The sequence below is a fragment of the Quercus suber genome, unplaced genomic scaffold, assembly GCF_002906115.3.
Source record: "Quercus suber isolate HL8 unplaced genomic scaffold, Cork oak 2.0 scaffold_254, whole genome shotgun sequence".
NCBI lineage: Eukaryota > Viridiplantae > Streptophyta > Magnoliopsida > Fagales > Fagaceae > Quercus > Quercus suber.
The window spans coordinates 415,246-442,711 of record NW_027069710.1 but is presented as its reverse complement, the minus strand read 5'-3'; the positions used below and the strand labels follow the sequence as shown (position 1 = coordinate 442,711).

The following is a 27,466-nucleotide window of genomic DNA, read 5'->3' as shown; positions in this document are numbered from 1 at the left end:
TTTGGAGTTGGAGGCATAAGGTTGTATTTATTTTTTTTTTTTTTTTTTTTTTTTTTTTTTTCAAATCATTTGGTAGCTTTGTAGTGGATTTGATTTGAAGTTTTGAACTTCTTTAGGCGATCAGTGCTAGGTGGAAAGATGCCGTGTTGATGGGTTTGTGAGTTTAAGTTTTTTTTCTTTTTTCTTTTTTTGGCTAAAAACTGGTACCGGCCGAAATTTACATTTCGGCCGAAATTGACCGGAATCAACCGGAATGGTCGGAATGACCCGAAACTGGCCGGAATTGGACCCGAGGTGGAACGGGTGGTATTTCCGTTCCGGATTGCATCCCGGTACGAAATATTCCGGCCATTCCGGCCGGAACGGAACGAATTTAATAACACTGGTATTTATATGCTCAAACTATGGTTTTCAAGGGTTTTTAGAGGCTTTTGGATGTTCCCAGGGGTCTAGGAGCTAGCCCCTATTTTGGGCCCTTAAAACTGAAGTTCTGAAGGCTTGGGAACATGCCTGCGTATTCAACCTCGAGACTACGTATGCATTTTTAACCCATGCTTCCCAAAAGCTCTAATTTTGACTGCACTGTTGGTCCAACTTCAAAAGGCTATAACTCACTCATTTTAAATAGAAATTATTTATGTTCAAATTAAGCTAAAGATGTCTAATTTCCAATGAAACAAATCCACAAACATTCTTTGTGGCTCAAAAGTTATGATCAAAATAGTGAGCAAAAGTCATTTTCCAGCATTGATTTCAAATTGGTTTGGGCACTTTTAAGTTGTGATTACTTCCGAACTATCAACATAACTTTGATTAACTTTTGTTGACATATCAAGCTCATCATTGGGGCTGGAGAATAAAGGTTATTAACAAGTATAAAATGAGGTGTCTACAATGGGGAATAAACAATTCTCCCTAAGCGTTGGTAGAAAATTCCATAAAAATAGGATATGAGGACAAAATAGGGAACCAAATCTAAAAACAGCTCGCATTAGATGACCTATCTCTTCCCTATTTTGGGTTTTTGCTAGGTTTTTCAATATATTTAGTGAGCATTATTCATTTCCTATTTAATTTTTTTAATTGTTTTATGTGTCTTAGTAATTGCAAATTTGCAATAAAGGAAAATGAGTGTTTCAAAAAGTGGGAGAGAAATAAAAAATGAATGACTAAATAATATTTAAACGAAGTAGGGTTTATAACACAAATCTAATGTTGGTGAAAATAAAAAATGGTTAGTTAAAATAGGAAAAGTATTTTGAACTTGACTTGTTTGTTAAATAAGTGAACATAAACAATTTTTTTAAAAATAAAATTATCTAGTAGCACTATTTATAAATGGCTTGGTTCATTTACAATCCTACCCATGGTCAATTGGTAAGCTTTAAAAAAAATTATTTGAGTAAATAAGGATTTCTTGTACAAGAGTACGAAAAATTTGCACAAAAAATTACCATGTCTACCAATCAAAAGATAATAAAATGGATAACATGATCGAGTGATGCTCATGTATTATGAAACGAGGAACTTAATTATAGTCTTATTTTGCCCTGGTTTTGCAAAAGCATTAACACATCTAGGGGTGTCCATACTCGACCGGAGCTCGAAAACTTGACCAAACTGCCCGACATCGACCCGATTCCAGCTTGAACTAAAGCTACAGTTGGTCGGTGGCAGGTATCTGATTCCAAGAACCTACGTCCGCGGGTTGAGTGGCAGGTTTCCTTTTCCAAAACCTAAGCTACCCGACCCGACTGATGCTATATAAAAAAATCAGCCAAACAAGCAAGATCAAGCCAGATCTGGCGAGATCTCAACCAGATCTAGCGAGACTAGATCTAGTGGTACTTAGTCAGATCCGGCCTAATCCTAGCAAATTTCAGCAAAAATTTGCATGTCTTTGCGACTTTTTGTAGTTTCTAGCAACGTTTTGCAGATTTTGACGAACTTCACCACCTACCGAATCGATTGACCACCACTTGAATCCGAAATCGACTCGATCGATTGATGTCGGCGGTTGGTTTTGAGTCCCTTCACTTTCCACCTGATGTCGGTGAGTTGGGTCCAAAACCAAATTGGCCTGACTCATGGATAGTCCTAAACACATCAATTGGTTTCATTGTAAAAATGATGTAATTCACAATGGTAGATCTGGCTCAAGTAAATTATTATGTAGTAGAAAACAGTTAAGTGTATCATCAATTGGTATCTCAAAAAAAGAAAAAGAAATAACGTGTCATTTTTCTTTTTTTTGGTATCAACTTAAATAGAGGCCATTAATATTTTAAGATTAATGTTAAGTAGCCACTAGCCACCCGCAAGTCCTCATGAGAATGAGGTAATACCAGCAAGCAACTACCAACTATAAATTTTATTACATTTTTTTTAATAAACATTATAAATTAATTTAATCACAAAAAATAAAATGCTAAATTACATTGCATTTTTTTTTTAAAATAACACTTAACATTATTTATTACCATTTATCATGTCTATTTATAAAACATATTGTAATAAATAAAATTGATACAGTAATAAATTAGGAGGAAGCTTCAGGCAAGTTCCCGTAAGAAGCGCTCTGATACAGTTCCAAATTACCCGCCCTTATATAATTGTCCAAAATTAAAAAAAGAAAAAAAAGAAAGAAAAGAAAAGGGCTCGTTCCACATCTCAAAAACGTAATCCTCAATATTCGGTTCGGAAGGTCGTAACTCTGTTTCTCACACTCACTAAAGAATATACTCATATACTCTTCTCTTGACACTCGTCCCCCCTTCTAGTTTATTTTTGGCAACTTTTCTCTTCCTCTTTATATATTAAGACTTCCACTTCTATCTCCATCTCCAATCCTCACCACTAAGCGTCTCTCTCTCTCACTCTCTCAGCAATGGTGTTCAAGGTTTCTCGCGTCGAGACAAAGCCAATCGATGGCCAAAAGCCTGGTACCTCTGGTCTCCGCAAGAAGGTTCAAAATTTCCCTTTCTATTCAATTCAATTCAATTCAATTCAATTCAATTCTTCACTGTTGCACTTTTAATTTGATCCATTGCGTTTCACCGAATCAATCAGTTTATCGAAATTAAACCATGCAAATTCGATCTCTACTTGATCGAATTGATCAATTTTGATGCAGAATCAGATTATTCGAAAACTTTTTTTTTTTTTTTTTCAAATTCAGATTCTCATCGAATCAGATCTTAGTAAAACTGCACTACTTGTTTGGATCAGTGAGGCTTGTGAAAATCAATTCGAATTCTCTGCCTTTTCGTATACTGACTGTGTTGATGAATGAATATTGATTTCTCTATTTCGCTTTGGATTCAAGAACTATTAGTTTATCAATAGCTGAGTTACTACGCGATTGTTGATATATGTGTTAATTTATATTGTTTGTTGTTTTATTGTATGGAAAATGCTTGGGCACTCTGTTTGTCTTTGTAGTATTTGGATCTAATGCGTATTAGTTTATTCAATTCAATTCTTCACTGTTGCACTTTTAATTTGATCCATTGCGTTTCACCGAATCAATCAGTTTATCGAAATTAAACCATGCAAATTCGATCTCTACTTGATCGAATTGATCAATTTTGATGCAGAATCAGATTATTCGAAAACTTTTTTTTTTTTTTTTTCAAATTCAGATTCTCATCGAATCAGATCTTAGTAAAACTGCACTACTTGTTTGGATCAGTGAGGCTTGTGAAAATCAATTCGAATTCTCTGCCTTTTCGTATACTGACTGTGTTGATGAATGAATATTGATTTCTCTATTTCGCTTTGGATTCAAGAACTATTAGTTTATCAATAGCTGAGTTACTACGCGATTGTTGATATATGTGTTAATTTATATTGTTTGTTGTTTTATTGTATGGAAAATGCTTGGGCACTCTGTTTGTCTTTGTAGTATTTGGATCTAATGCGTATTAGTTTAATAATTTAATTTGCTTCAGATCTAGCTTTTTAATTTTTAATTATCAGTGGTTTGAATATTGAGTAATGACGAAACACGTTGTCTTGAGTAGCTCTGGTAACTGTGATTGTGTATTATTAACATTGTCGAATTGCTGATCTTTGATTTGTAGATCCCATTATTTCCCTTTTAAATTAAGAGAAATGTTATGTCTACGACATTTTCACAACAAATCTTACGTGGCAAGTTGTTATTGGTTGTTACGGTGGGCAAAAATGTAATTTAAGTTGTGGATTCAAATTAGAACCAATAACAACTTTCCACTTATGATTTGTTGTGAAAATGTTGTAGATGTAGCACTTCTCTTAAATTAATATTGAGCTCAGTAGTCATTGAAAAATGAAAGAACTTTGATAAATTTAAAATATAGGATGTGTATGGAATCATTGCATCAATTCAAAACCCGTTATGAATTTTTAAAGAAAACCAAATTGATTTGTGTTTTTTTAAGCAATATCATTTTTGATGAACACCATGTGATGAGAGATTGTATGTTGGAAAATGTTTGTTTATTTTGCAAGAGTTCACTATGATTTTATTTTGATTATTTAACTGAAAGTATTACTAATGCCGTACCTTTTCAGGTGAAAGTTTTCATACAACCTCATTACTTGCACAATTTCGTTCAATCAACATTCAATGCCCTTACTCCAGAAAAAGTCAGAGGTAAGGGTTCGTTCTGCTATGGAATGGATTATGTGTATGATTAGTGAAACAGTTCTGTTGCAAGTGGGAATTATTAAAAGATATTTTTATTTCTTCAGTCGCAATGGGACTTTTATACCTCCTTATACATTAACAGTTTGAAAATATACCGGCAATGAGAGGGTTTTAACTTTTAAGGCCTATTTTTGAGGTTAGCCTTAAGCCAAGGCATCAAGAACATAATAAATAAATAAATAAATGAGTGAAAAGTATTTTAAAGCACACCTTGAGACTTAAGCAACCCCTTTGGTATTAGACTCTCACAGGACATGCATACTGCACAATGAGTGCAACCTGATATTAGAAGTTTCCACATACCTCATGCAACATAATTCTACAACTAAGATACGGTTCTTTCATTTGGTTAAAATCTACTTATGTTCTACTATCAATCATGTAGGTGCTACACTTGTTGTATCTGGTGATGGCCGCTACTACTCAAAAGATGCTATTCAGGTACATTCTAATCCATTTTTATTCTAAATGAACTTTGTATATATGAAAAGTTTCATTCACTGACGCACAAATATGGAAGACAGAAAATGTCCAATGTTCAAATATTCTACTAATTAGAGGATGAGAATTTATTATAGAAGGAAATGAGAACTTTCTTTGGCACTTTGATCCTAAAGAGCAAACAAGGTTATATAGCATGGTCTGATGAAAAAACTAAGAATCAGTCTTCTAAAGGTTCAAAATCTTATATGCTCTTCTGTCCCCAAAAGATTTTTACTGACGTTGAATTATTTATAGCAGGTTAACAATCATGGAAAAAATTTCTTACTTATGACTATGCTTCTTTGTTTGTGTTTTCTAGTAAATTATTCTGGTTACTTGCTTCTCTGAATGTGAACTTTGGTTTACCTAGTTCGTCTTTTATTGTGCACTGAATTGGAATTTTTTTGGTCAGTGGTGGGGCATCTACTGCATTAATTTATTGCAGATTGAAAACAATTTGTTCAGATACGGCATTATGCCTATGAGCTCTAGCTCAAATGGCCCTTCCTCCTTCCATAATAATGGGATGGAGGGTGAGTTTATGGGTTTAGAACCCACTAGATACATGTGTCACCAATTTTAAAAAAAATTGTTCAGATATGGCATTATATGTTTGTATTTATGTCATATATTCTCTCTTTTTAGGAGGATATGGCTATTGTTGTTGATTCAATCATATAGGATTTAACCATTACATTGTTTTGCTGTAACCTAAATGTATTGCTTGTGTTGTCCTTCACTAGGGGTTGAATGTTTTGCTCCTGGGATTGGGCTTGGTTGGGTCTGCAGCTTGTGTCAATGCCTCTGAACTGTCCCAAATTACATGATTCTTGGACCCCCGTTATTTTCTTTCAGGGTCATCATTTTTTTCAAGTTATGATATGATTTGCTTATATCTTGTGTATGTTGCTTAATGATACTGTCTCATTATTATTATTTTTTTGGATTCTGGGGGAAAGTCAGATTTAAGTATCTACTTCTAATCTGTTTCGTTAAATGGGCAGATCATCACTAAGATGTCTGCAGCAAATGGAGTCAGACGTGTTTGGGTTGGTCAAAATGGATTGCTTTCAACTCCTGCTGTATCGGCAGTTATACGTGAAAGAGTTGGAGTAGATGTAAGTTGTACTGCTTTAATGCTGACATCTTCCTTTTTCTCATTTCAAAATTATTTCGGAAACTGCTTAATAATAATTTCAAAATAATAATTGTAAATTTATAGTTGTAACCTTTGATAATAGGGATCCAGGGCATCAGGCGCTTTTATATTGACAGCAAGTCACAATCCAGGTGGTCCTAATGAGGTAGGCCTAATTGCTCATATCCTGAATATTTTGGTTTATGGCTAAGATTGATGATTATTACCTTGCTGTCTGTCTTTTTGTTTTGCATTAAGAAAAATTGCTGTGAATCTGAATGCTTGAGGGTTGGATAGCTGAAATTATCATATAATAATTAGCATAGGCTGTCTTTCCTATTGGGGTAGAGAAAATCTTAGTTTTTAAGTGTGAGTGGAAAAGAAGATACAAGTAAGAATAAAATTATGAAAGAAATGGGCTGTTTTTATAGTGAACCCTCTACCAATCTGAATACTTTGGGAGGTAAATGGAAGGCTGGTGAAGAAGGAAAGAATATTGAGTAAGGAGATGCTTCATCAAGAATAATGGAAGCCATTCTGTTTATGAGGTAGCATGCAGTCAGTATTGCATCACTCTAGAAATTTTTGGGTTCTTATGAAACAAGATGGTGCAAGCAACATCACAGAGGTGTCTATTTTTGCGCCTAGTGTCACCATTCTGTTGTGGCATGTGAGGACATGTGTTTTGATGTACAATGCCTTTGTTGGATAAATAAGAAGCAATGGATGACTTAGAGATTACTCTTTTTGGCATTGCCGAATTGCAACACTTGGATTTTTTGGCAAAATTGAATTTTGATCTTTTTGTGAAAAAGTTGAGAAATGGACATTAACTTAGAACAATTTTTCATTAAGAATAACTAAGTTATTCAGGAGTAGTCAACAACAAAGGTAACAATGTACTGAAATTTAGTGGATGCAACATGAAAGGGATTCCATACACAGAGTGTACTAATTCAAATGGGTTAAAGCATTGACCAACCAACCTGGATAGGAAAGACACACAATGATGTTTGCTGATCTGACACGCTTCATAAGACAAAACAGATACATGATCGATACTTTTAACTTGATGCTTCAAAGTGGATAGAGACGGGGTAACCTAGCCCACATCCTCTGCAAGTGATACGACTAGCTCTGATTATTGCTGTTGCCTCAGCTGTCTCTAGAAGGATAGCATTCTCTTTCTTTCTAACATCTAGTTCCCCTTGCCTGTCTGAGAGAAACTCAAGGTAGTCAAAAGCGAAAGGCGACCTTAAGGCGCCAAGGCCTTTTATTGCCTGAGGCATGGGGCGACAAAAGGTGCTAGCTTGAGTAAAGCAAGGCGCCAGATTCTTAATATATTTATTATACATATAGAACTTAAATAATATGTACCTAGTGTATTATAATATTATAATGAAGTTTTTTTCAATGTGAAGCATGAAGAAATTAGGTCTATAAAATTAGTTCAAAATAGGATTAGCATGGTTTAGGCTCTATTAGTTAATTTTAACAATATGTTTTACAACAAGCTTCTATATAAGAATAAGTTTTACAAAACAAATTTGTAAATTAATTTAACTAACAATAGGTTTTATAACATTCCTTTTGAAGTTAATAATCTTAAATAGGTTTCACAACAAACTTCTATAAAAAAAAAAATTAATTAAAAAAAAAAAAAAAAACAACCTGAGGCTCTCGCCTTAGCGCCTTTTTCATGGCTTAAGGCGGTCGCCTTGCTCGCCTAGGCTCTAAAGGCGAGTGCCTCACTAAAGGCGCCTTAGCAGCACCTCGCCTCGCTCGGGCACCTAGGCGAGCGCCTTGCCTTTGACTACACAGAAACTTTTTATTTAAAAGCGTAACCTTTAGCTTGACTATTTTCAAATTGGTGAGTGCACCTCCACTGTTAATGAATCAATTTCTTGGTTGTGAATCTGCATTGAGAACAAGTTCTCTATTACTTTCGTTCTGGCCTCAGTTTGATCTTTTCACGTTCTCTGTTAATTTCCATCCTCTCTTGCTCCCCTACTCCAATTTCATTTAATCATGTACTGTCAGCATTTGTGCCATATTGGACTTTGCACATTACAATTATCATCATTGTTCTTTTTAGATTATGCACCATATAGCTGAAATCAGACTTATGGATTAAAAGCCTGAATTATCTCTGGGCTACAATTTTATATGAAATCATTGTTTTTGCTTACTATCATCCCTGAGAGTCTCAATTTCTCCACCTGTTATATATGATGTTTCCAACTGTTAGAATGTGTGTCTCCATTATTGGATGCAGTTCATTGTCACTCATGTTATTCTTACCCCATGTAGGCTGTGTGACCAACCATCATAATCCTAAGATTTCATGGGGTAATTTACTAATTGAAAACCCAAAAAAAAAAAAAAAAAAAAAAAAAACTTTATCAAAAAGATTTCAGTAAGTTATTATTTCAATTAGTTTCTTTACATTGTTAAGAACGGAAAAAATAAATGTGTTGGTTTTTTGGGTAAATTTTATATACACATTTGAGAAGACTGATTTGAGTGCTCTAAGACTGCTTTCATGAACAAAAATAATTGGTACTAATTGAGGTTTAACGTAGAGAAATCCAAGCATAATTTTTCAGAAAGTTATATGATTGTGTAGGAAAAAAATAGGAGGAGGAACATTATCAAACGAGCTGCCTCAACCTTTTTTTCACTTACAAGCAGAAATTAAAGAAAAATAAAAGCATGCAAAAAGAGTTTACCAAATTCTGCAGAAAATCTAATCCTTGTCAATTAGGGCATACAGCTAAGTAATAGAATATTCATATATTTTTGAAGATCCAAAAAAAAAGATTGGTAAGTATCTTATTAGTCGACAATACTCTCATATCCATCATCCGAAAGACTGCAAAATGATACAAATATATGTAGGCCATCCAACTGGTATCAAACTTCCAAAGAAGTTTTCCATTGTAAATGGAACAGCATTAAAACAAACATACAATGGCACTATCACCCTGTGTGCCTCTATGTGATAACAGTAGGGGCAGTTCGGCCAGTGAATTCCTGCATCTTAGAAAGTTTCAAAGCAACCTCAACCTGAAATTGGGTGCATTATGGTTAGCCCAAATAAATGAATAAAATGTAGGATTATCAGATACAAGTTAGGGATATCTCACAAGAGGAGCGAGTGCATCTTGAGAATCTCGGCCAGTTTTTGATGGATCTTTCTCATACTGCTCAATGTATAGACGGATGGTTGCACCTTCCGAGCCAGTTCCTGAAAGACGGAAAACCTGCAAGTGTGTTCAGCAAGGGAAAAGTAGAATAAGTCTACTGAGCTCCAACATAATTACTTGGTAATAGCAACTTCATCATGAAAATTCTGTTGAATGTCCACAAAAGTTTGATCTCGGCAATTTTTTCAAAGTCTAGCAAAGGGTGTCTACAAAAAACAACAAATCAACTCTTATTTGCAAGAAGAAATGATCAAATAAATTTTCTATTTCAGAAAACAATCTTTCTTTGCATTCTTTATGGCTGGTTTGGATTGAGGGGGAGGGAGAGGGGACTAGAGTAGAGTTAAATGCACTCGTAAATATAGCCCTTAAAGCCAATTGTGTATAGCAATTAATTACACTCCTAAAAATACTGGGGAAAAAAAAAAAACAAAAAAACTTAACAATTAAAACCAGTCAAGTTCAGTTAAATAAATCCTATTGTGTTTGTGTTGCACACCCATAAATTAGATCCTAATAATAAAGGCTTCCCCTGATGAATTATCAACAACGAAAGGTATAACAAGTCAACTTACCAATCGTGACCCATCCTCAAACAAATATCGAATACCCTGGTGCTTTGAGATGGAGCCATCAACAGGATCTTTGTATTCAAATTCATCAGCATTGACAACTTTTGACACATCTGAGCGTGTTCCTTTCACAATTCTGTATAAATAAATAGCAAAATTCTTTAAAAGGAAATGTGAACCCTTTATTGTGAAAAATATATATATATATATTAAGCATGTGGCTCCAAACATAACACGTTATTCAAGGTCAAGGACATAATGAATGTACACACATTAACTGTAGATAATTGCTGCAGATCCACTATTTACAAGAGTTCAGCAGCTCATTTTTTACTGAAATCTTTAACGGTTAACTGAGAAATATTTAGCTGAGCCTAACCAAATGAGCTCGAGATAAGATCTCTTATAAGAGGAGAAAGCTCGAGATTTAAAATTTCAAAATATCTCATATATGACTCTGAACTACAATTTCATCCTTGATAGAGACCATTATCAAGAAAGTCCTCTAACATTAAGTCACCTGAACCTAATTAATTAAGCAGGTAAATGGGAGATTCTGAGAACAGGTCAGTTCACCCAGCAAGCAACTACAACCTTCTCTAACAGATTAATGGAGTTGACTGAGTATCTAGAGGTAGACACCAATTTAGAGTAAACAAAGTTCTTGATATGCAGCAACAATATAAATTAAGGAGTATGAGTTCATGATTTGGAAGATGATAACAGCACTGAGGCCACAACAACATTCCCCTTTTTCAGCCAAATAATGTTTGTCACTACTTAATGAAACCACTGAAGAAACATGTCTAATCTCAAAAATAAAGTAGTCTTCTAAAGTGTCAAGAATCTTATAGCTCACCTGGCACCTCCTGGTGTTTCCAATGGAAACATCTAAGATTCACATTCCCCCTCTCCTTCCTAACTACTGATTATCAACAACAACAACAAAAAAAAAAGTGGTCTTTAGTAGTCAAGAACATACTTATTAACTTCAGGAAGGGAGGATTGCAGTTTGACCAAATATGCCATTAGTTCCTTGGCTGCACCAGCATCCACATTCTTCAAGAAACAATTTCAACAAGTTAGATAACAATCCAAGATTTCCNCCCCACCACCCTCAAAGTAAACAATAAAAAATAAAAAAAAATTTTAAAAAAAAAAATCTTTTTTTTTTTTTGCCCTCCGATTGTGTCAAATCATCTGAATACCATTTCTCCATCTTCAGATATGTGTAACAAAAACCAATTTATATGCATGGTCATTGTTGCAATTTTAGTTTCAAAATGTATCTAAAGAAGTCTAATTCATTTGGCAGGTGTATTTTTTACTATATTGTTTTGAAGATTTGGAATTCAGTATGGAGTTTAAAAGAAAAATTGAAGTAGAATTAATAAATGGCCACTATATGAGCAGTGTTTTTTGCAGAATTAGCCATAAAGAGTAATCAACCTTAATTCATACAAAATAATTGCCTGACCCTAATCATTAAAAACATCTCTATCATCAAATAGAATTTCACAAATACTCTTCAGCTTTTAAGACAATCAACACACAAATTTGTACTAAGATGTTACGCTAAATGATCTCCACTTAGCATTTAAATATATTCATTTATGTTCATCCAACATAACCGTAACTAATTAAGTTCCCCATGGTATCAACCAATTCAAATGTACTGCTCAAACAAGAAACAAGGTAAAAACAGCACCCCTAAAAGCATTTACACTGAGAAACAGTAGAAGTTAAACAGAAAAATATGGAACCTGGCAACTCCCTTTAGACCGGCAGAGAAGTAGGGTATAGATTCAACTGCATTTGCAGCAATGATGGCCACAGAATCCGATGGGGTAACAAAGAACCTAAGAGAGAAAGAGAGAGAAAGAGAGAGAGAGAGATGAGTTGTAAATGCAAACTATAAGTAAGATAAAAAATAAATAAATAAAATACATAAAAAAATTGACTTCAAAAAAAGTCCAAGGAAAATGCTACCTTTTACCAAGGATCATATTACGGTCCGCATCACCATCAGCAGCCGCACCAAATTCTGGGGGTTCACCTTGAGAGCTTGATTTTCCTAGTCCCATGCGAGCAACCAACTCTTTTGCATAAGTGAGATTGGGATCTGGATGGCCCCCACCAAAATCTTCCTGTTCGCATGAAGTCGTCCATGAACCAGCAATATTAGGATATCACATGAGGGTGGAAGAAATAAAGAAAGAAAATTCTTCACAAACTTAGCAGGACCTTGGGAGTGCAGTTCAGCAATGAGCTTTCTTGCGCACCAAGTTCTTCAACAAAAATACGTTTTGCATAAGCTCCAGCAACCCCATGTAGTGCATCATAACTTCAAAATGACAACATATATAAGTCATAGCATTTACAAAAACTTTACACACACATATGCATATAATATGTGTGTATATGTAGGTATATTCACACAAAAGAAAATATAATATTCTGCGCAAAATATGAAAATAAGAAGCATTACACATACCAAAATGTGAATTTTGGAGATGAGATTAGCTTCCTGATAGACTCAAAATCAAAAATAGACCTGTAAAATTGAGAAAGAAGGATTGGATAATGTCTAATAGGGAGAGAGAGAGGAAGGAAACTGTGCAGATATCATGGATAATGTCCCTAACATTTCCAGAAAAATTAACAATAAAAGTAACAGCATATATCAAACCCCTGCAACATTCGAGCAAATTTCTACTGATCAAAAGATACATGCAAGCAAATTTCCTTAGGAATAGTTCCGTTTAGGAATCACTGCATAATACTGTTTGTGGAGAAAGAAGCATCAGATAATGAGGCTGCAGTGAACGTAGCCCTTTTGCCATTTAATACTAAAACAGGAGAGAATGAAGATCCTGTAGGGAAAGCTTACTTCATTAATTTCACATAATCACTCGCTGAATCAAAAACCTCAACATCAAATTGTCCCTCGGGCCCTGCAAAGCTGGTTACACCTTCTGCTGAGATATCCACCTGTATGCAGATTTTGAATTGTGAGGAACAATATGATAAATGAAACCACACACAAAAGTTTAACAACATTAAATACAGAGAGAGAGAGAGAGAGAGAGAGAGAGAGAGAGAGAGAGAGGGAAATTTATGGTGTAATACATCAGGCAGATCTTCTGCAATGAAGTACTCCTTTATTGTCTTTGTGTTCTCATATATCTTATCAGTGATTCCCTCTGGAGCAGGTCCACCATTTTCCATGTTATATTTAATCCCAAAATCCTGCAATCATAAAACAAGGGGAAGAACAGACTTTATTAAATTTTCCTAAGCAATAATATCTAACAAAAAATCGCATTTCAACTGCTCAATTGCCATATTAGAAAATAATTTCTTATTCTAATTTGACATTCTATACTTCACAAGTTGCCCTTCCGATAGATATGTTTGATGCGTCTAAGTTTTTTTAAATACATATTATTTGGTACCTAGCCCAGTTCCACAAATCATAAGCAATTCTCTTCTAGAGTGTCTAGGAATTAGCAATTCCAGAGGCAGATAATACCATAAAAAACTGAATATAAACACTTCAAAAAAAAAAAAAAAAAAAAACTAGATTCAAAAGCTCATAAAAAAACATAAAGATCAAACAGTTAAAATCCCCCAACAACTCTCAAATCTTATTGCTAAATTTTTATTTCTTTTATTCTTGAAAAATGGATTTTTTTTTTAATTTTTTTTTTATTTGAGATATAAATCTTATTTTAATTTAATCTAAATGTATGTGTGTGAAGCTTATTTCTGGGAATTTAAATCTCAGTTTTTACTCTCTCACTTTACAAGCACTTGTAATTGTGAAGTGATTATCACGTTAAGTGTATGCAATAATTTAAATGTTGTTTTTGAAAGAAATTTGCACAAGTATCCTGACGTAAACCATGATACCAAGATCATAACAAAAAGAAGTTAAATGTTCTTATCCAAAACAATCAATACTGGCTATGAGAAAAAATGAGTTGTGGGTCTCACCGACAACGAAGATAGAGCGTGGAGTGATGGGCGAGGTGATGGGCCTGACGGGAGAGACATATAAAAGTCGAGGGCTCAAGATTTCAATAGTTGTGGGCTCACCCCTCATAATAAGAAGTGATTGTACAGGGATCCCGAAATTTCACTGGAGGTAGGGGTAGGGCCTCTCTGTTCTTTTTCCCTTTCCTTTTTATGAGTGTTGGGTTAGTATGTGAGGTAGAAGTGTGAAAATGTTGAGAAGATTATGCCCATTGTTTAATTGATTGATTCGGGATTTTGAGAAGTGATATGTTCACAATATTTTTATAATATTTTCACAACAAATTATAAGTGAAAAGTTGTTATAGGATTTAATTTGAACCCACAACTTAAATTATTTTTTTACCTTCCCATAACAACCAATAACATCCTACCACATAAGATTTGTTGTGAAAATGTTATGGACATAGCATTTCTCTACGTTCTTAAGTTCCATTCCAATTGTAGGCCTATGTTTTGAGTCATGTGAGAGACTAGATTAATTTAGAAATACTGTGAACTATTGTGAATTTTTATTGTGTTTTTTCGCTTTATTGATATACTTTTAGTTTTATATTTCACCATTGTCATTGTTTTATAATCATATCCATGAACTTTTCATTTTCACAACATGCGAGATGATCATGAATGTGCAGAAGAATAAGAAGCAAAAATAAAAGAAAAAGGTGGTGATCATCAATGAACTTGTCTATCAGCACATGGGACTATGATTTCATAACCTACCAACCTACTGGTTGAATGATAAATTACAAGTCGATGTCATCAGTGGCTGACCACACGTTTAATTGGATTTTAGTTAATCCATGTGTACACGTCCATTAGCTCTAATCTTCAAGTATTATTTAGTAAGGTACCATATAGCCACGGACAATTACATGTATCACTCAAATCAGTATGCGATTAATACACGGCGTACAGTCTCGCATGAGATTTGACAAAAATACAAGCTAATTTATGTGGGCACATCTTAATATAAGTTTTTGGCTAATATTTGGTCACTAGGACTAGGAGTAGGAGCCACACATCGTGAAGATTATCCTAAAATGTTGTAGAACTTAGATAGGTTATAGCTCGCAACAACAACGTAAAATAATAATAAGTAAAAACAAGATACCAATTATTCCGAAAAAAGAAAAACAACACCCTTGTACGATTCTAAGAGAAATAAAAAAATTAAAGGAAAATTTGAAGCTCAATGCTTAAGAAATTTCTATATGGTTCATAACTTAGTGCTGTTTTGAGCTATGAAATCACGGACAAAATTGCCAAATGCCATATTCGGGCAAAAATAGAAGTGCTGTTTTAATTTTCTTATTCTAAAGTAAGTTATATACATATACACAAAATTATCAACTTTAATATGTATATATATACACTTAGACACAAGATCTTCTTTATAAAAGAAACTTATAATCTTTTTAAACTCTAATAAGTATACAAATATTGTATAATTGGGTATATAACATACAAATATAGAGAACCAAAAAAAAAGAAAAAAGAAAAAGAAAAGAAGAACTAATATGGTATCTTCTAGCAAAGTCATGCTTGACAATAATATTTCACGCAATAAACTTCATCAATTATTATTATTATAACAAAATTATACATAATTTTCTTTTTAGTATATAAATTGTTTGCAAAACTTCATCCATGTTTGACAAATCAAAATCATAATGATATAACTAAAGTCTCATATGAGGTTTTATTTTTTTATTTTTTTATTTTTAGGGGATAAAATCTTGAAAATAGAAAATTTCAACTAAATTGCATATATTATCCATGTTGAATGATTTGAACACATTAATGTGGCTCCGCCACTGACAATGAGTATCACTCTCAACATCATTTTCAAACAATTAAGGATTTAATTAATATGATACTTTTTCTTTGATAACTTCCTTTATTCTCTACCTAGAGTGTAATTGGTATCAGAACCTCTTACTTGTATACTATAAAACTCTAATATCTTTGTGAGTTTTGTAAATAAGTGTGAAGTAAAACTTTTAATCTAAAATCGGTTATAAAAAGAAAAAATTTTCATTTAATTAATATATATATATATAGATATTTTTTTTGAGAATTCATTTAATGTAATTATATGTTTGTAGCATTACATGACATCAAATGTCAACGCAACCATACTGTCTAGTAACTAAAGACAAACATGATGATTTCGTGCTACAAGAACGTAAATTTTTATGTAGCTCTTTCTATTTTTTCCATTTATATATGATGCTAAGAATATTATAAATTAATATATAAGATTATTGCTAAGAATATTACAAATTTAATTATATAAATCTTACAAATTGATTGTTACAAATTTCATAAAAGTAATTCAAACATTCATTTATTGTACTGTTTAAGTAGCACCAATTATATTATTGTCCTATCAATTTCTAAGTGTTTTTGTAATCAAACTTATAATAATTTTAATACTTACTTTTTTTATAATCTAGAGGGATGGTAGCTTTCCCATTCGTTTGTACACTCACAAAATTAAGATCACTTGAAATGGTTTGAAACCTTATTATAAGCTTAGTTAATCTATTTTTTTTTCTTATTATTTATTATTATAGGGGTTTAAACCAAAAGTCAACAATAGGGAAGACGCATTGAAGTCATCAACAATGGCAAACCATATATCATTAATAGAAATGGACATGACTAAAAAGGTGGTTGTTATCGATCTTATCATCCATGTCATTTGATCATTTGCCTAGAAAAGAGCGTTGGCCGTTTAGAATAATTGTTATTTCTACATTTACAAAAAAAGGTCTTATAGCCGCGTATAGTTCTTGAAAACGGGGCTATATTTCAATTTGGCTTATAGTCGCGTTTTTTTAAGCCACCTTTTTAGCCATTGCTAAAAAAAAAAAAAAAAAACGTGGCTATAGTCCACGTTTTTTGTAGTGATTAATTGCATTCAAGGAACTCCCATCGCATCTGATGCAATGTGATATGTCTTTGTTGGCTATGTGAGGCCTAATTTGTGATTCGTTTGGTTTGTGACCTGACTCGACATGGAAGCATGACGATTTTAAATGAGAGATTTTATGAGACTTAGTCCATGGAAATGAGACTTATTGGATTGAAAATTTTCTGGCCTAATTTAGCCCATTTGGACTTGCTTTTTAGGTATTTGTTTGTCACTTTGGATTATGGTTTTTATGTATTAATGTATTGTAATTACTGTCTTTGTAATTTTTGTCTATCATAGTAAAAGTGTAGTAACTTTGTGGATGTAGACAAATTGTCAAACTATGTAAATATGTTATATCGTGTGATTGCCTTTGTTTGTTATTTTTTTTTTCTATGTTTTGACTCTCACATATCTGAGAACTTGTGAAAATTCCCAAGAATCTCTGTGGTACGACATGCATCAAATCAATTAGAAAAAACCAAGCACTAGGGCATGCTTTGGATCAAGGAAGGAGAGCGAATAGTAAGTATAAAAGCCTCCAAACGTTAGAAGAAGGTATGAATTTCAAAACCAAAAAATAGAATTGTTATTCTTAAACCTAGTTTGACTTTATAATTCGAGTGTCATCGATGAACTCCAAAATGATTTTTATTAGTGTTGTGCATGCTAAAGCTGGAGAAACACCCCAACTTCCACGGTCTTTTTAAATCATAGGATCTTACCTCTCATTTGCCACAATTTTTACAATAAATTATAAAACGTAGAGAGAGAGAGAGAAGCCTTCTTAATCAAGTTTAAACGATCAAATATCACAAATTGTACACGTGAACAACAATAGACCAGCATTAGCATCTTCTTGTGTTTCATATCTACAAAACGGAACCCAACACAAAGTACATGACAATTTCACCACTTTAAGTCACTATCCCATTTACAAATTCACGATACACCCTTCTAAGAAAAAAGCTGGGAAATTAAACCCTTAATTATTCACAAAGACCATCCACATATGGCACCCCAGTCCCTGAAATCCATTCATCTCCGGCCAAAAAATTCCTCACAGTAAATTTTCCAGCCTCTGCAGGACTCGATATAACACGATAGCCCTTCCATTAGATCCTTCCTGAAGTATCAGAACCACTCCCAGTGTTCATATATTCAGCATAATAAAGCGTAACGAGTGCAAAGTCTCCATCCCATGGATACCAACCTGCATGGGTTGATCAAACTACCCAAATCACACTTCATGAACACTGTCCTCGAGTAATTTTGCCACGGCCTCCCCAAATAAGTCTCAACGGAGCTCAAATCTCCCGCGGCTGTGACACGCAAATTATGGATAATTATATGGTTTGTTAAAAAAAAAAATTATTTTATGGTTTTTCATGTATTTTTTAAAAAGTAATTTTTGTACATGAACCACCAAATTCTCTCTAAACGTTTTTTACAAGATAAAAAAATTTGCAATAATTGAAATTATTCTTTTGAATACAACTCATTTTTTTCTTATATTTCTCTATTGTTTAGTTATATATATTTTGTTTTGTTTCAATAATTCCTAAGTAGTGAATCATCTGATTTTTTAAATATTTTTTAGTTTTTCAAAAGTTTTAATATCTAAATTTTTGAGTTTTTTATTTTTTTGTAGTATCTGAAACTATTTGACAAATTTTTTGTAAGCAATTGCACGTTCAAGTAATGAATTTTTCATCAAATTGTAATACAAATTGAAGTTATATAAGAGCCAATCATGCAATAGTGTAGTTTCTTAATCAATTTAAGATTTTATAAAATGATTTTAGTCTACCTCACAAGTAGGTAGGTTCCCATGCATAGCACGGGATAGCGACTAGTTAATATATTATAGCGACTAGTATAGATAAACAATCATACCCACTCTAGCTCATACATATTCACAAGAATTTTTGTGTGCATTTTTATTTTTGTTGCTGGCTACGTTTTAGAATTGTGTTGTACATATAACTCTTATGGGAAAAAACGCATTATTTCAAGTTTTTAACAGGATTAGAGAGAACTGACATGATCTTATTAAAGCTCTAGGTCTTCATTACAATGATGTCAATTTTGTTATCTACAAAATTAGGCCTAACCTGCTAAAGGAAGAGCTTGTTTTTTGGCGATTGTCTTTTTCCACTAAAATAATAAAGTCTATATGGCAGCCTGTGCACCTCTCTACGTTAAGATGACTAGGGATATTGACGTTTTCCTTGATATTACATTGGGCCTGGGGGTCGATGTTGCATTAACACTAACACAAAAGGAAAAAAAAAGAAGAGTTGATTGATATTCCAATACTTGAACAACACAAGTATAAGCATACACAAGACTTTGTGCAAACAAAGCATGATGAGCAAGGGCGGAACCATGAAATTTAAGTTGGAGGGCCGAACTATTGTGTCAAGGTAAACTCAAATCACAAATAGACACTACTCTAAAAAAATCCACATAAATATATGTGTGTGTATGAAAATATAAATTTTAACTTTCTTATTCTAAATTAAGTTATATACATATACACAAAATTATCAACTTTAATATGTATATATATACACCTAGACACAAGATCTTCTTTATAAAAGAAACTTATAATCTTCTTAAACTCTAATAAGTATACAAACATTGTATAATTGGGTATATAACATACAAATATAAAGAACAAAAAAAAAAAAAAAGGTATCTTCCATCAAAGTCATGCTTGACAATAATATTTCACGTAATAAAATTCATCAATTATTATTATTATAACAAAATTATAGATAATTTCCTTTTTAATATATAAATTGTTTGCAAAACTTCATCCATGTTTGATAAATCAAAATCATAATGATATAACTAAAGTCTCATATGAATGTTTTTTTTTTCTTGATAAAATCTTGAAAATAGAAAATTTCAACCAAATTGCATATATTATCAATGTTGAATAATTTGAACGCATTAATAGGGTTTGAAATTGAGCTAAAAATTAGAGGTCTAACTATTTACTCACAAAACTTACTACCTAATTATTTCATTCTATTGCAATTGTATATCAACTCTAAAGTATCTTTTGTTGATCAATATATGTGTGTGTATGAAAATATAAATTTTAATTTTTTTATTCTAAATTAAGTTATATACATATACACAAAATTATCAACTTTAATATGTATATATATACACCTAGACACAAGATCTTCTTTATAAAAGAAACTTATAATCTTCGTAAACTCTAATAAGTATACAAACATTGTATAATTGGGTATATAACATACAAATATAAAGAACAAAAAAAAAAAAAATGGTATCTTCCATCAAAGTCATGCTTGACAATAATATTTCACGTAATAAAATTCATCAATTATTATTATTATTATAACAAAATTATAGATAATTTCCTTTTTAATATATAAATTGTTTGCAAAACTTCATCCATGTTTGATAAATCAAAATCATAATGATATAACTAAAGTCTCATATGAATGTTTTTTTTCCCTTGATAAAATCTTGAAAATAGAAAATTTCAACCAAATTGCATATATTATCAATGTTGAATAATTTGAACGCATTAATAGGGTTTGAAATTGAGCTAAAAATTAGGGGTCTAACTATTTACTCACAAAACTTACTACCTAATTATTTCATTCTATTGCAATTGTATATCAACTCTAAAGTATCTTTTGTTGATCAATAATTTCTTTTTCTTTTTGGGGGGGGGGGGGGTGGGGGGGGGGGGGGAACTTCTATTTTTTCATATAATCTTTAAATATTTATAATAAAAAAAACCTTTATTGTAAAAAAAAATTAAAAATACTGGAGGGGTCAAGGCCCCCCAAGGATGCATGTGGCTCCGCCACTGACGATGAGTCTCACTCTCAACATCATTTTCAAACAATTAAGGCATTAATTAATACGATACTTTTTCTTTGATAACTTCCTTTATTCTCTACCTAGAGTGTAATTGGTATCAGAACCTCTTACTTGTATACGATAAAACTCTATTATATTTGTGGGTTTTTTTTTTTTTTTTTTTGAGAAACAAACACATACACACAAGGGAGAGAGAAAAAAGGTTCTAACACAAATGTATACCACAATTTTACTCAAAAGCCATGATTATTATCTTTGTGAGTTCCGTAAATAAGTGTGAAGTAAAACTTTTGATCTAAAATCGGTTATAAAAAGAAAAAACTTTCATTTAATTTATATATATATATATTTATATATTTATATACATTTTTTGATAATTCATTTAATGTAATTATATGTTTGTAGCATTACATTACATCAAATGTCAACGCAACTATACTGTCTAGTAACTAAATACACACATGATGATTTCGTGCTACAAGAACGTACATTTTTATGTACCTCTTTCTATTTTTTCCATTTATATATATAAGAGTGATGCTAAGAATATTATAAATCAATATATAAGATTATTGCTAAGAATATTACAAATTTAATTATATAAATCTTACAAATTGATTGTTACTGTGGGGCCCGTAGGCCCGATAGCCTCGGTCCATCGGGTATTAGGCCCAAGGCCAACGCCGAGGAGGACTGACCAGCTAAGGCTAAGTTAGACAAAACCTCTTGTGTGACCCACGCCGAGGACCTGTTCGTCCTCGGCATTCTAAGGATAATCTTTGGAAGGGGACAAGCTCAGAGCAAGCTGTCACATTCGCACTTAATGCATTCACCTAACCCCTCTGGCTGCATTAATGGGGATATAACCCCTTAGCAGAGCAACGTTGGTCAGAGTGAACCACTTGAGTACTGATAAGGTCTCTGATGGGACAGACGGCCAGAAGAGAGGCAAATGGATGATCAACAGATGGAATAAGGAGATAGGCAGATGAAAACTATATAAGAAAAGCAAGTAAAGTAAAAGAGAGGGGGGGGGGAAAAAAAAGAAAGAGAGTTCGACGGCCAGCGCCTAAACCTTTAACCCACTCTCTATAAATTTATTGTTTGGGCTTGATTGAGCTGAAAACCCATTCGTACTCAGGGTCAATCCAAATTGAGTCCCTACAGTTACAAATTTCATAAAAGTAATTCAAACATTCATTTATTATACTATTTAAGTAGCGCCAATCATATTATGATTGTCCTATCAATTTCTAAGTGTTTTTGTAATAAAATTTATAATAATTTTAATACCTACCTTTTTTATAATCTAGAGGGATGGTAGCTTTCCCATTAGTTTGTACACTCACAAAATTAATTAATACCTACCTTTTTTATAATCTAGAGGGACCGATGGTAGCTTTCCCATTAGTTTGTACACTCACAAAATTAAGAACACTTGAAATGGTTTGAAACCTTATTATAAGCTTAGTTAGCCTATTTTTTTTTCTTATTATTTATTATTGAGTCATGTTAACGAGTGTCCTTAGAGTACTCATTAATAATCCATTTTAGAAAAATTTTAATACCACTTTTATGGGAAATGAAAAAAGCTGTTAAAATATTAATTACTTTTTTTTTTTTTCATTTTTCATAAAAAATTTCTTTAAATAGATTATTAACCAGTATCCTAAAAGCACTCGTTAGCATTTTCTTTTATTATTATAGGGGTTTAAACCAAAAGTCAACAATAGGGAAGACGACTCGCATTGAAGTCATCAACAATGGCAAACTATATATCATTAGTAGGAATGGGAAAAATTCTGGTGCCACACCATTGGCGAGTTGTGGCCAATGGTGTGGCACCAGAAGTAGGAATGGACATGACTAAAAAGGTGGTTGTCATCGGTCTCATCATAAATGTCATTTGATCATTTTCCTAGAAACGAGTGTCGGTCGTTTAGAATAATTGTTATTTCTACATTAACTGTGTTCAAGGAACTCCCATCACATCTCATGCAATGTGATATGTCTTTGTTGGCTATGTGAGGCCTAATTTGTGATTCATTTGTTTTGTGACCCGACTCGACATGGAAGCATGATGATTTTAAATGAGAGATTTTATGAGAATTAGTCCATGGAGATGAGACTTATTGGATTGAAAATATTTTGGCCAGATTTTAGCCCATTTGGACTTGCTTTTTAGGTATTTGTTTGTCGCTTCGGATTATGGTTTTTATGTATTAATGTATTGTAATTATTGTCTTTGTAATTTTTGTCTAACATAGTAAAAACGTAGTAACTTTGTAGATGTAGACAAATTATCGAATCATATAAATATCTTATGTTGTGTGATTGCCTTTATTTGTTATTTTTCTTTTCTATGTTTTGACTCTCACATATCTGAGAACTCATGAAAATTCCCAACAATCTCTGTGGTACAACATGCATCAAATCAATTAGAGAAAACCAAGCTCTAGGGCATGCTTTGGAACAAGGAAGGAGAGCGAATAGTAAGTATAAAAGCCTCAAAACGTTAGAAGAAGGTATGAATTTCAAAACCAAAAAATAGAATTGTTATTCTTAAACCTAGTTTGACTTTATAATTCGATTGTCATCGATGAACTCCAAAATGATTTTTATTAGTGTTGTGCATACTAAAGCTGGAGAAACACCCCAACTTCCACGGTCTTTTTAAATCAAAGGATCTTACCTCTCATTTGCCACTATTTTAACAATAAATTATAAAACGGGGAGAGAGAGAGAGAGAGAGAGAGAGAGAGAGAGAGAGAAGCCTTCTTAATCAAGGTTAAATGATCCAAATATCACAAATTGTACACATGTGAACAATAATAGACCAGCATTAGCATCTTCTTGTGTTTCATCTACAAAACGGAACCCAACACAAAGTACATGACAATTTCACCACTTTAAGTCACTATCCCATTTACAAATTCACGATAGACACCCTTCTAAGAAAAAGCTGGGAAATTAAACCCTTAATTATTCACATCAAAGACCATCCACATATGGCACCCCAGCCCCTGAAATCCATTCACCTCCGGCCAAAAAATTCCTCACAGTAAATTCTCCAGCCACTGCAGGACTCGATATAACATGATAGCCCTTCCATTTGACTCTTCCTGAAGTATCAGAACCACTCCCAGTGTTCATATATTCAGCATAATAAAGCGTATCCAGTGCAAAGTCTCCATCCCATGGATACCAACCTGCTGGGTCTATCAAACTTCCCAAATCACACTTCATGAACACTGTCCTCGAGTACTTTTGCCATGGCCTCCCCAAATAAGTCTCAACGGAGCCCAAATCTCCCGCGGCCGTGACACGCGAATTATGGATAATTATACCTGTATTTTCATTGGGGTCCTGTCTTGATTGTGCAGTGATGAAGGTTTTCTGACCACTCATGGGTTTCCTCACGTAAATGTTACAGTTTTGAAAGACGGCCACGGCGTCCCCGAATATGAAGTCTTGGGTGCCGTATATGTCACAGTCGCGGTAGAATTGGCGCTGAGAAAACACGTACAAGGTGTCTTGGTACCCTTTGAAGCTACATCGGTAGAAGATGGACAAGTCCGAGGCCGAGAGGAGTGCAACGGCTTGGTGGTTTTCTGGTCCGGCTGTGTTTTCAAAGGTTATGTCCCGAGCGATGAAGCTGTCTCCAGAAATTGCTGTGACATAATTGAGAAAGAAAATTTTACATGAGAAATTAATAGTAATATGCAAAATTTTTGAATAGTAACTATTTTTTCCGTACGTACTGCCACTGTTACTTTTTAGGTCATTGTTCTTTCTTTTGTCGCTCTTTGGTTCAACTCAATATTCGGGTTATCTGTTTCATGGTTGTGTCCTGTTGTTTTCATTCCTTTGTTGTTGAATTGAGCTTCTGTCGGCTGTCTCTTTGTAGAAGAAAAGATCAATAAAAATATCCGTATATGTGTATAATATTAGTATTTACATATACTTATATATATACATATATAATTGTAACATATCTTCTCTCCACATAAGTATAATAGAGAGAATCTATTACACAATTCAAATTTTATTTATTTTTTATTTAATAGTGTATAAATTGTCAATTCATTTAAGATTTTAAATGAAGAGACATTAGATATACATTTTAATTTATAATATTTAATTGAACTATAAATAGATTAATTTCAAATAAAAATGATTCTTAAGCTTATATTTGGAATAATTGTCTAGCTAAGCCTTCACTCAGCAACAACGTCTAAAATTTTTAAAAACTATGATTAATTAAAATGACTAGCCTTTTATAAATTGTGACATGGTTATTATTGTTTAGCAAAAAAAAAAAAAAAAAGTGACATGGTTATTATTGAAACTAAACATCGATCATTAATAATATCTCTTAGACAAGAAAGGACATATTCAAAGTACTTACCAACAGTCGCGGATCCAATAGTTGTGGAGCCACTTTGAACGTTCTTGCCACCGGTAACAATGGTTTTGTCAATACCGTCCCCAATAAGCATTATGTTTGACTTCTTAATCACAACATTCTCTTTGTAGACTCCATCTTTCACGTATATAACATATCTGCCAGAACCACTAGCTGATGCCACGGCCTCAGAGATTTTCTTGTAATTTCCAGACCCGTCTTGGGCTACAACAGCATCAGCTTTTGGTCCAGATTCTGATGATTCGAGAAGCTTTCTTCGATCAGCAGCCGAAACCCATGTCGGGAAGCCATCAGAATTAAGCAAGCGCCGCCCACCAATCTGTTTGCTATGTAACCTAGTTGAATAAGTTGATGATGAAGCTAAGGCCTTATTGATTGCGAGTGTATTGCTAAGCAATTTCGAGAATAAAAAAAAAAAAAAAAAGTGACATGGTTATTATTGAAACTAAACATCGATCATTAATAATATCTCTTAGACAAGAAAGGACATATTCAAAGTACTTACCAACAGTCGCGGATCCAATAGTTGTGGAGCCACTTTGAACGTTCTTGCCACCGGTAACAATGGTTTTGTCAATACCGTCCCCAATAAGCATTATGTTTGACTTCTTAATCACAACATTCTCTTTGTAGACTCCATCTTTCACGTATATAACATATCTGCCAGAACCACTAGCTGATGCCACGGCCTCAGAGATTTTCTTGTAATTTCCAGACCCGTCTTGGGCTACAACAGCATCAGCTTTTGGTCCAGATTCTGATGATTCGAGAAGCTTTCTTCGATCAGCAGCCGAAACCCATGTCGGGAAGCCATCAGAATTAAGCAAGCGCCGCCCACCAATCTGTTTGCTATGTAACCTAGTTGAATAAGTTGATGATGAAGCTAAGGCCTTATTGATTGCGAGTGTATTGCTAAGCAATTTCGAGAAGCTGCTTAGCATATTAGGAAAGTATTGTAAAGTGGAATACAAGTTGAAGTCTTTAAAACCATTTTCACATGTTTGTTGGTTGGCAATTGATGCACTTAACCATGTTAATGCATCTGTTGGATTGTTGGAGCTAATGGAACGATTGAGCTGGTTAATCGTATCCTCATAGAGCTCCAAACAATCATTCCAAGCCAACTTGGCTCGTTCATTGAATAAATTCATGTCCATGGATGAGATAAGCCGGTGGGCTTCGATAGCTTGGTCCATAGTCACCTTATGAGCTAATACATGAAATTCGGACTTTGATTCATCCACGGTTGACGGAAGATTGGTGTTCATGAATTGATTGCATACTTTTGGATATGGGGTTTGGCTGCATGATGTTATTGTAGTAGCACCATGCACAAACCTAAGATTTAGACATAGAAGATATGCAATTGACAAGGCTAACACAAGCTTATCCATGAGGGATTTTCTGTAGTATTTTGAATGTGTTAAAGATGGCAATGCAATTGGTTCTATATATAGGCCATAACTTGGAATGGTAGGCAAGTACTACGTCGATACGTGTATATGTTAGTGTCAGAAATTTGAAACGCGTTAGCTAGGGTTTTTTTATTTTTATTTTTATTTTTATTTTTTTATCAAATGAATTATTTGGGGCCATGCATGATTCTCACGTGAAACAAGAATCTTGTGGCTTTTATTTGTTTATTTGGTTTGACTTCATTCGGTATTAGAAATTTCTTGCGGTGATTTCGAATGCCACGTAGGATTTTCATTGAAGCGGAAAATTTACGGCACTACAAGATGGCATCTACGGGAGGATTTGTTATTTATTTTAGTCTAATAATTGATGAAAATAACGTAAGTCTCGATGGGAAGACGATGAGTCTTTGTTGCTTTGCGTTTAAAGTTTGGTCAAGCGAGCTATTTGTAGAACAGACAAGTGATGAATTTTCCTTGCAGTTTAATTGGTTCATTATTCTTATATGCAAGTAACGTTCTCTCGAAGGAATTAAGTGATGCACTTGTTGTTTTCGTTGTTACAACTGAGCATTTAAGGATATTGGTGGGTTTTAGTGCGTTAAAAAAAAAAAAAATCTAAAATTATTATAATCCTAACAAGCTGATGTGGTAATAATTGGGAGCAGTGGATTTCAAAAAATATATGAATGTCAGAATTATTTTTGTGAT

At 33.3% G+C, this 27,466-nt stretch overlaps 3 protein-coding genes across 3 annotated transcripts; 1 reads left to right on the top strand and 2 right to left on the bottom strand.

The window, feature by feature from the left end:
* The first annotated feature begins 2,642 nt into the window (after window positions 1–2,642).
* On the top strand, window positions 2,643–7,987 carry LOC136070712 (phosphoglucomutase, cytoplasmic-like). The gene is made up of 5 exons (XM_065781027.1): window positions 2,643–2,965; window positions 4,555–4,636; window positions 5,076–5,131; window positions 6,178–6,291; window positions 6,415–7,987. Exons 1-5 carry the CDS (start codon window positions 2,888–2,890, stop codon window positions 6,520–6,522), a joined length of 438 nt encoding a protein of 145 aa, XP_065637099.1. The 5' UTR covers window positions 2,643–2,887; the 3' UTR covers window positions 6,523–7,987.
* A 1,057-nt stretch (window positions 7,988–9,044) lies between these two features.
* Window positions 9,045–13,344, bottom strand: LOC112032857 (phosphoglucomutase, cytoplasmic; the record flags this gene model as incomplete). The annotated part of the gene is made up of 10 exons (XM_065781011.1): window positions 9,045–9,377; window positions 9,458–9,574; window positions 10,093–10,225; window positions 11,072–11,161; window positions 11,814–11,948; window positions 12,079–12,236; window positions 12,334–12,433; window positions 12,584–12,643; window positions 12,980–13,080; window positions 13,219–13,344. Coding segments are annotated over 10 exons (1,092 nt in total), but the record flags the coding sequence as incomplete, so codon positions are not given.
* A 10,345-nt stretch (window positions 13,345–23,689) lies between these two features.
* LOC112032863 (pectinesterase) lies at window positions 23,690–26,750 on the bottom strand. The gene is made up of 2 exons (XM_065781026.1): window positions 25,846–26,750; window positions 23,690–24,585 (listed from the first exon to the last, which is right to left on the bottom strand). Exons 1-2 carry the CDS (start codon window positions 26,732–26,734, stop codon window positions 23,906–23,908), a joined length of 1,569 nt encoding a protein of 522 aa, XP_065637098.1. The 5' UTR covers window positions 26,735–26,750; the 3' UTR covers window positions 23,690–23,905.
* Between the last annotated feature and the right edge of the window lie 716 nt (window positions 26,751–27,466).

Bases quoted from the DNA above. Each gene is read 5' to 3' on its own strand.
- LOC112032863 (XM_065781026.1), bottom strand. From the start codon at position 26,734: ATGGATAAGCTTGTGTTAGCCTTGTCAATTGCATATCTTCTATGTCTA. The intron at 24,586-25,845 runs GTAAGTACTTTG...ATTATGTCACAG, and splicing joins TATTGGATCCGCGACTGTTG to CAATTTCTGGAGACAGCTTC.
- LOC136070712 (XM_065781027.1), top strand. From the start codon at position 2,888: ATGGTGTTCAAGGTTTCTCGCGTCGAGACAAAGCCAATCGATGGCCAA. The intron at 5,132-6,177 runs GTACATTCTAAT...TTAAATGGGCAG, and splicing joins ACTCAAAAGATGCTATTCAG to ATCATCACTAAGATGTCTGC. The intron at 6,292-6,414 runs GTAAGTTGTACT...CTTTGATAATAG, and splicing joins GTGAAAGAGTTGGAGTAGAT to GGATCCAGGGCATCAGGCGC.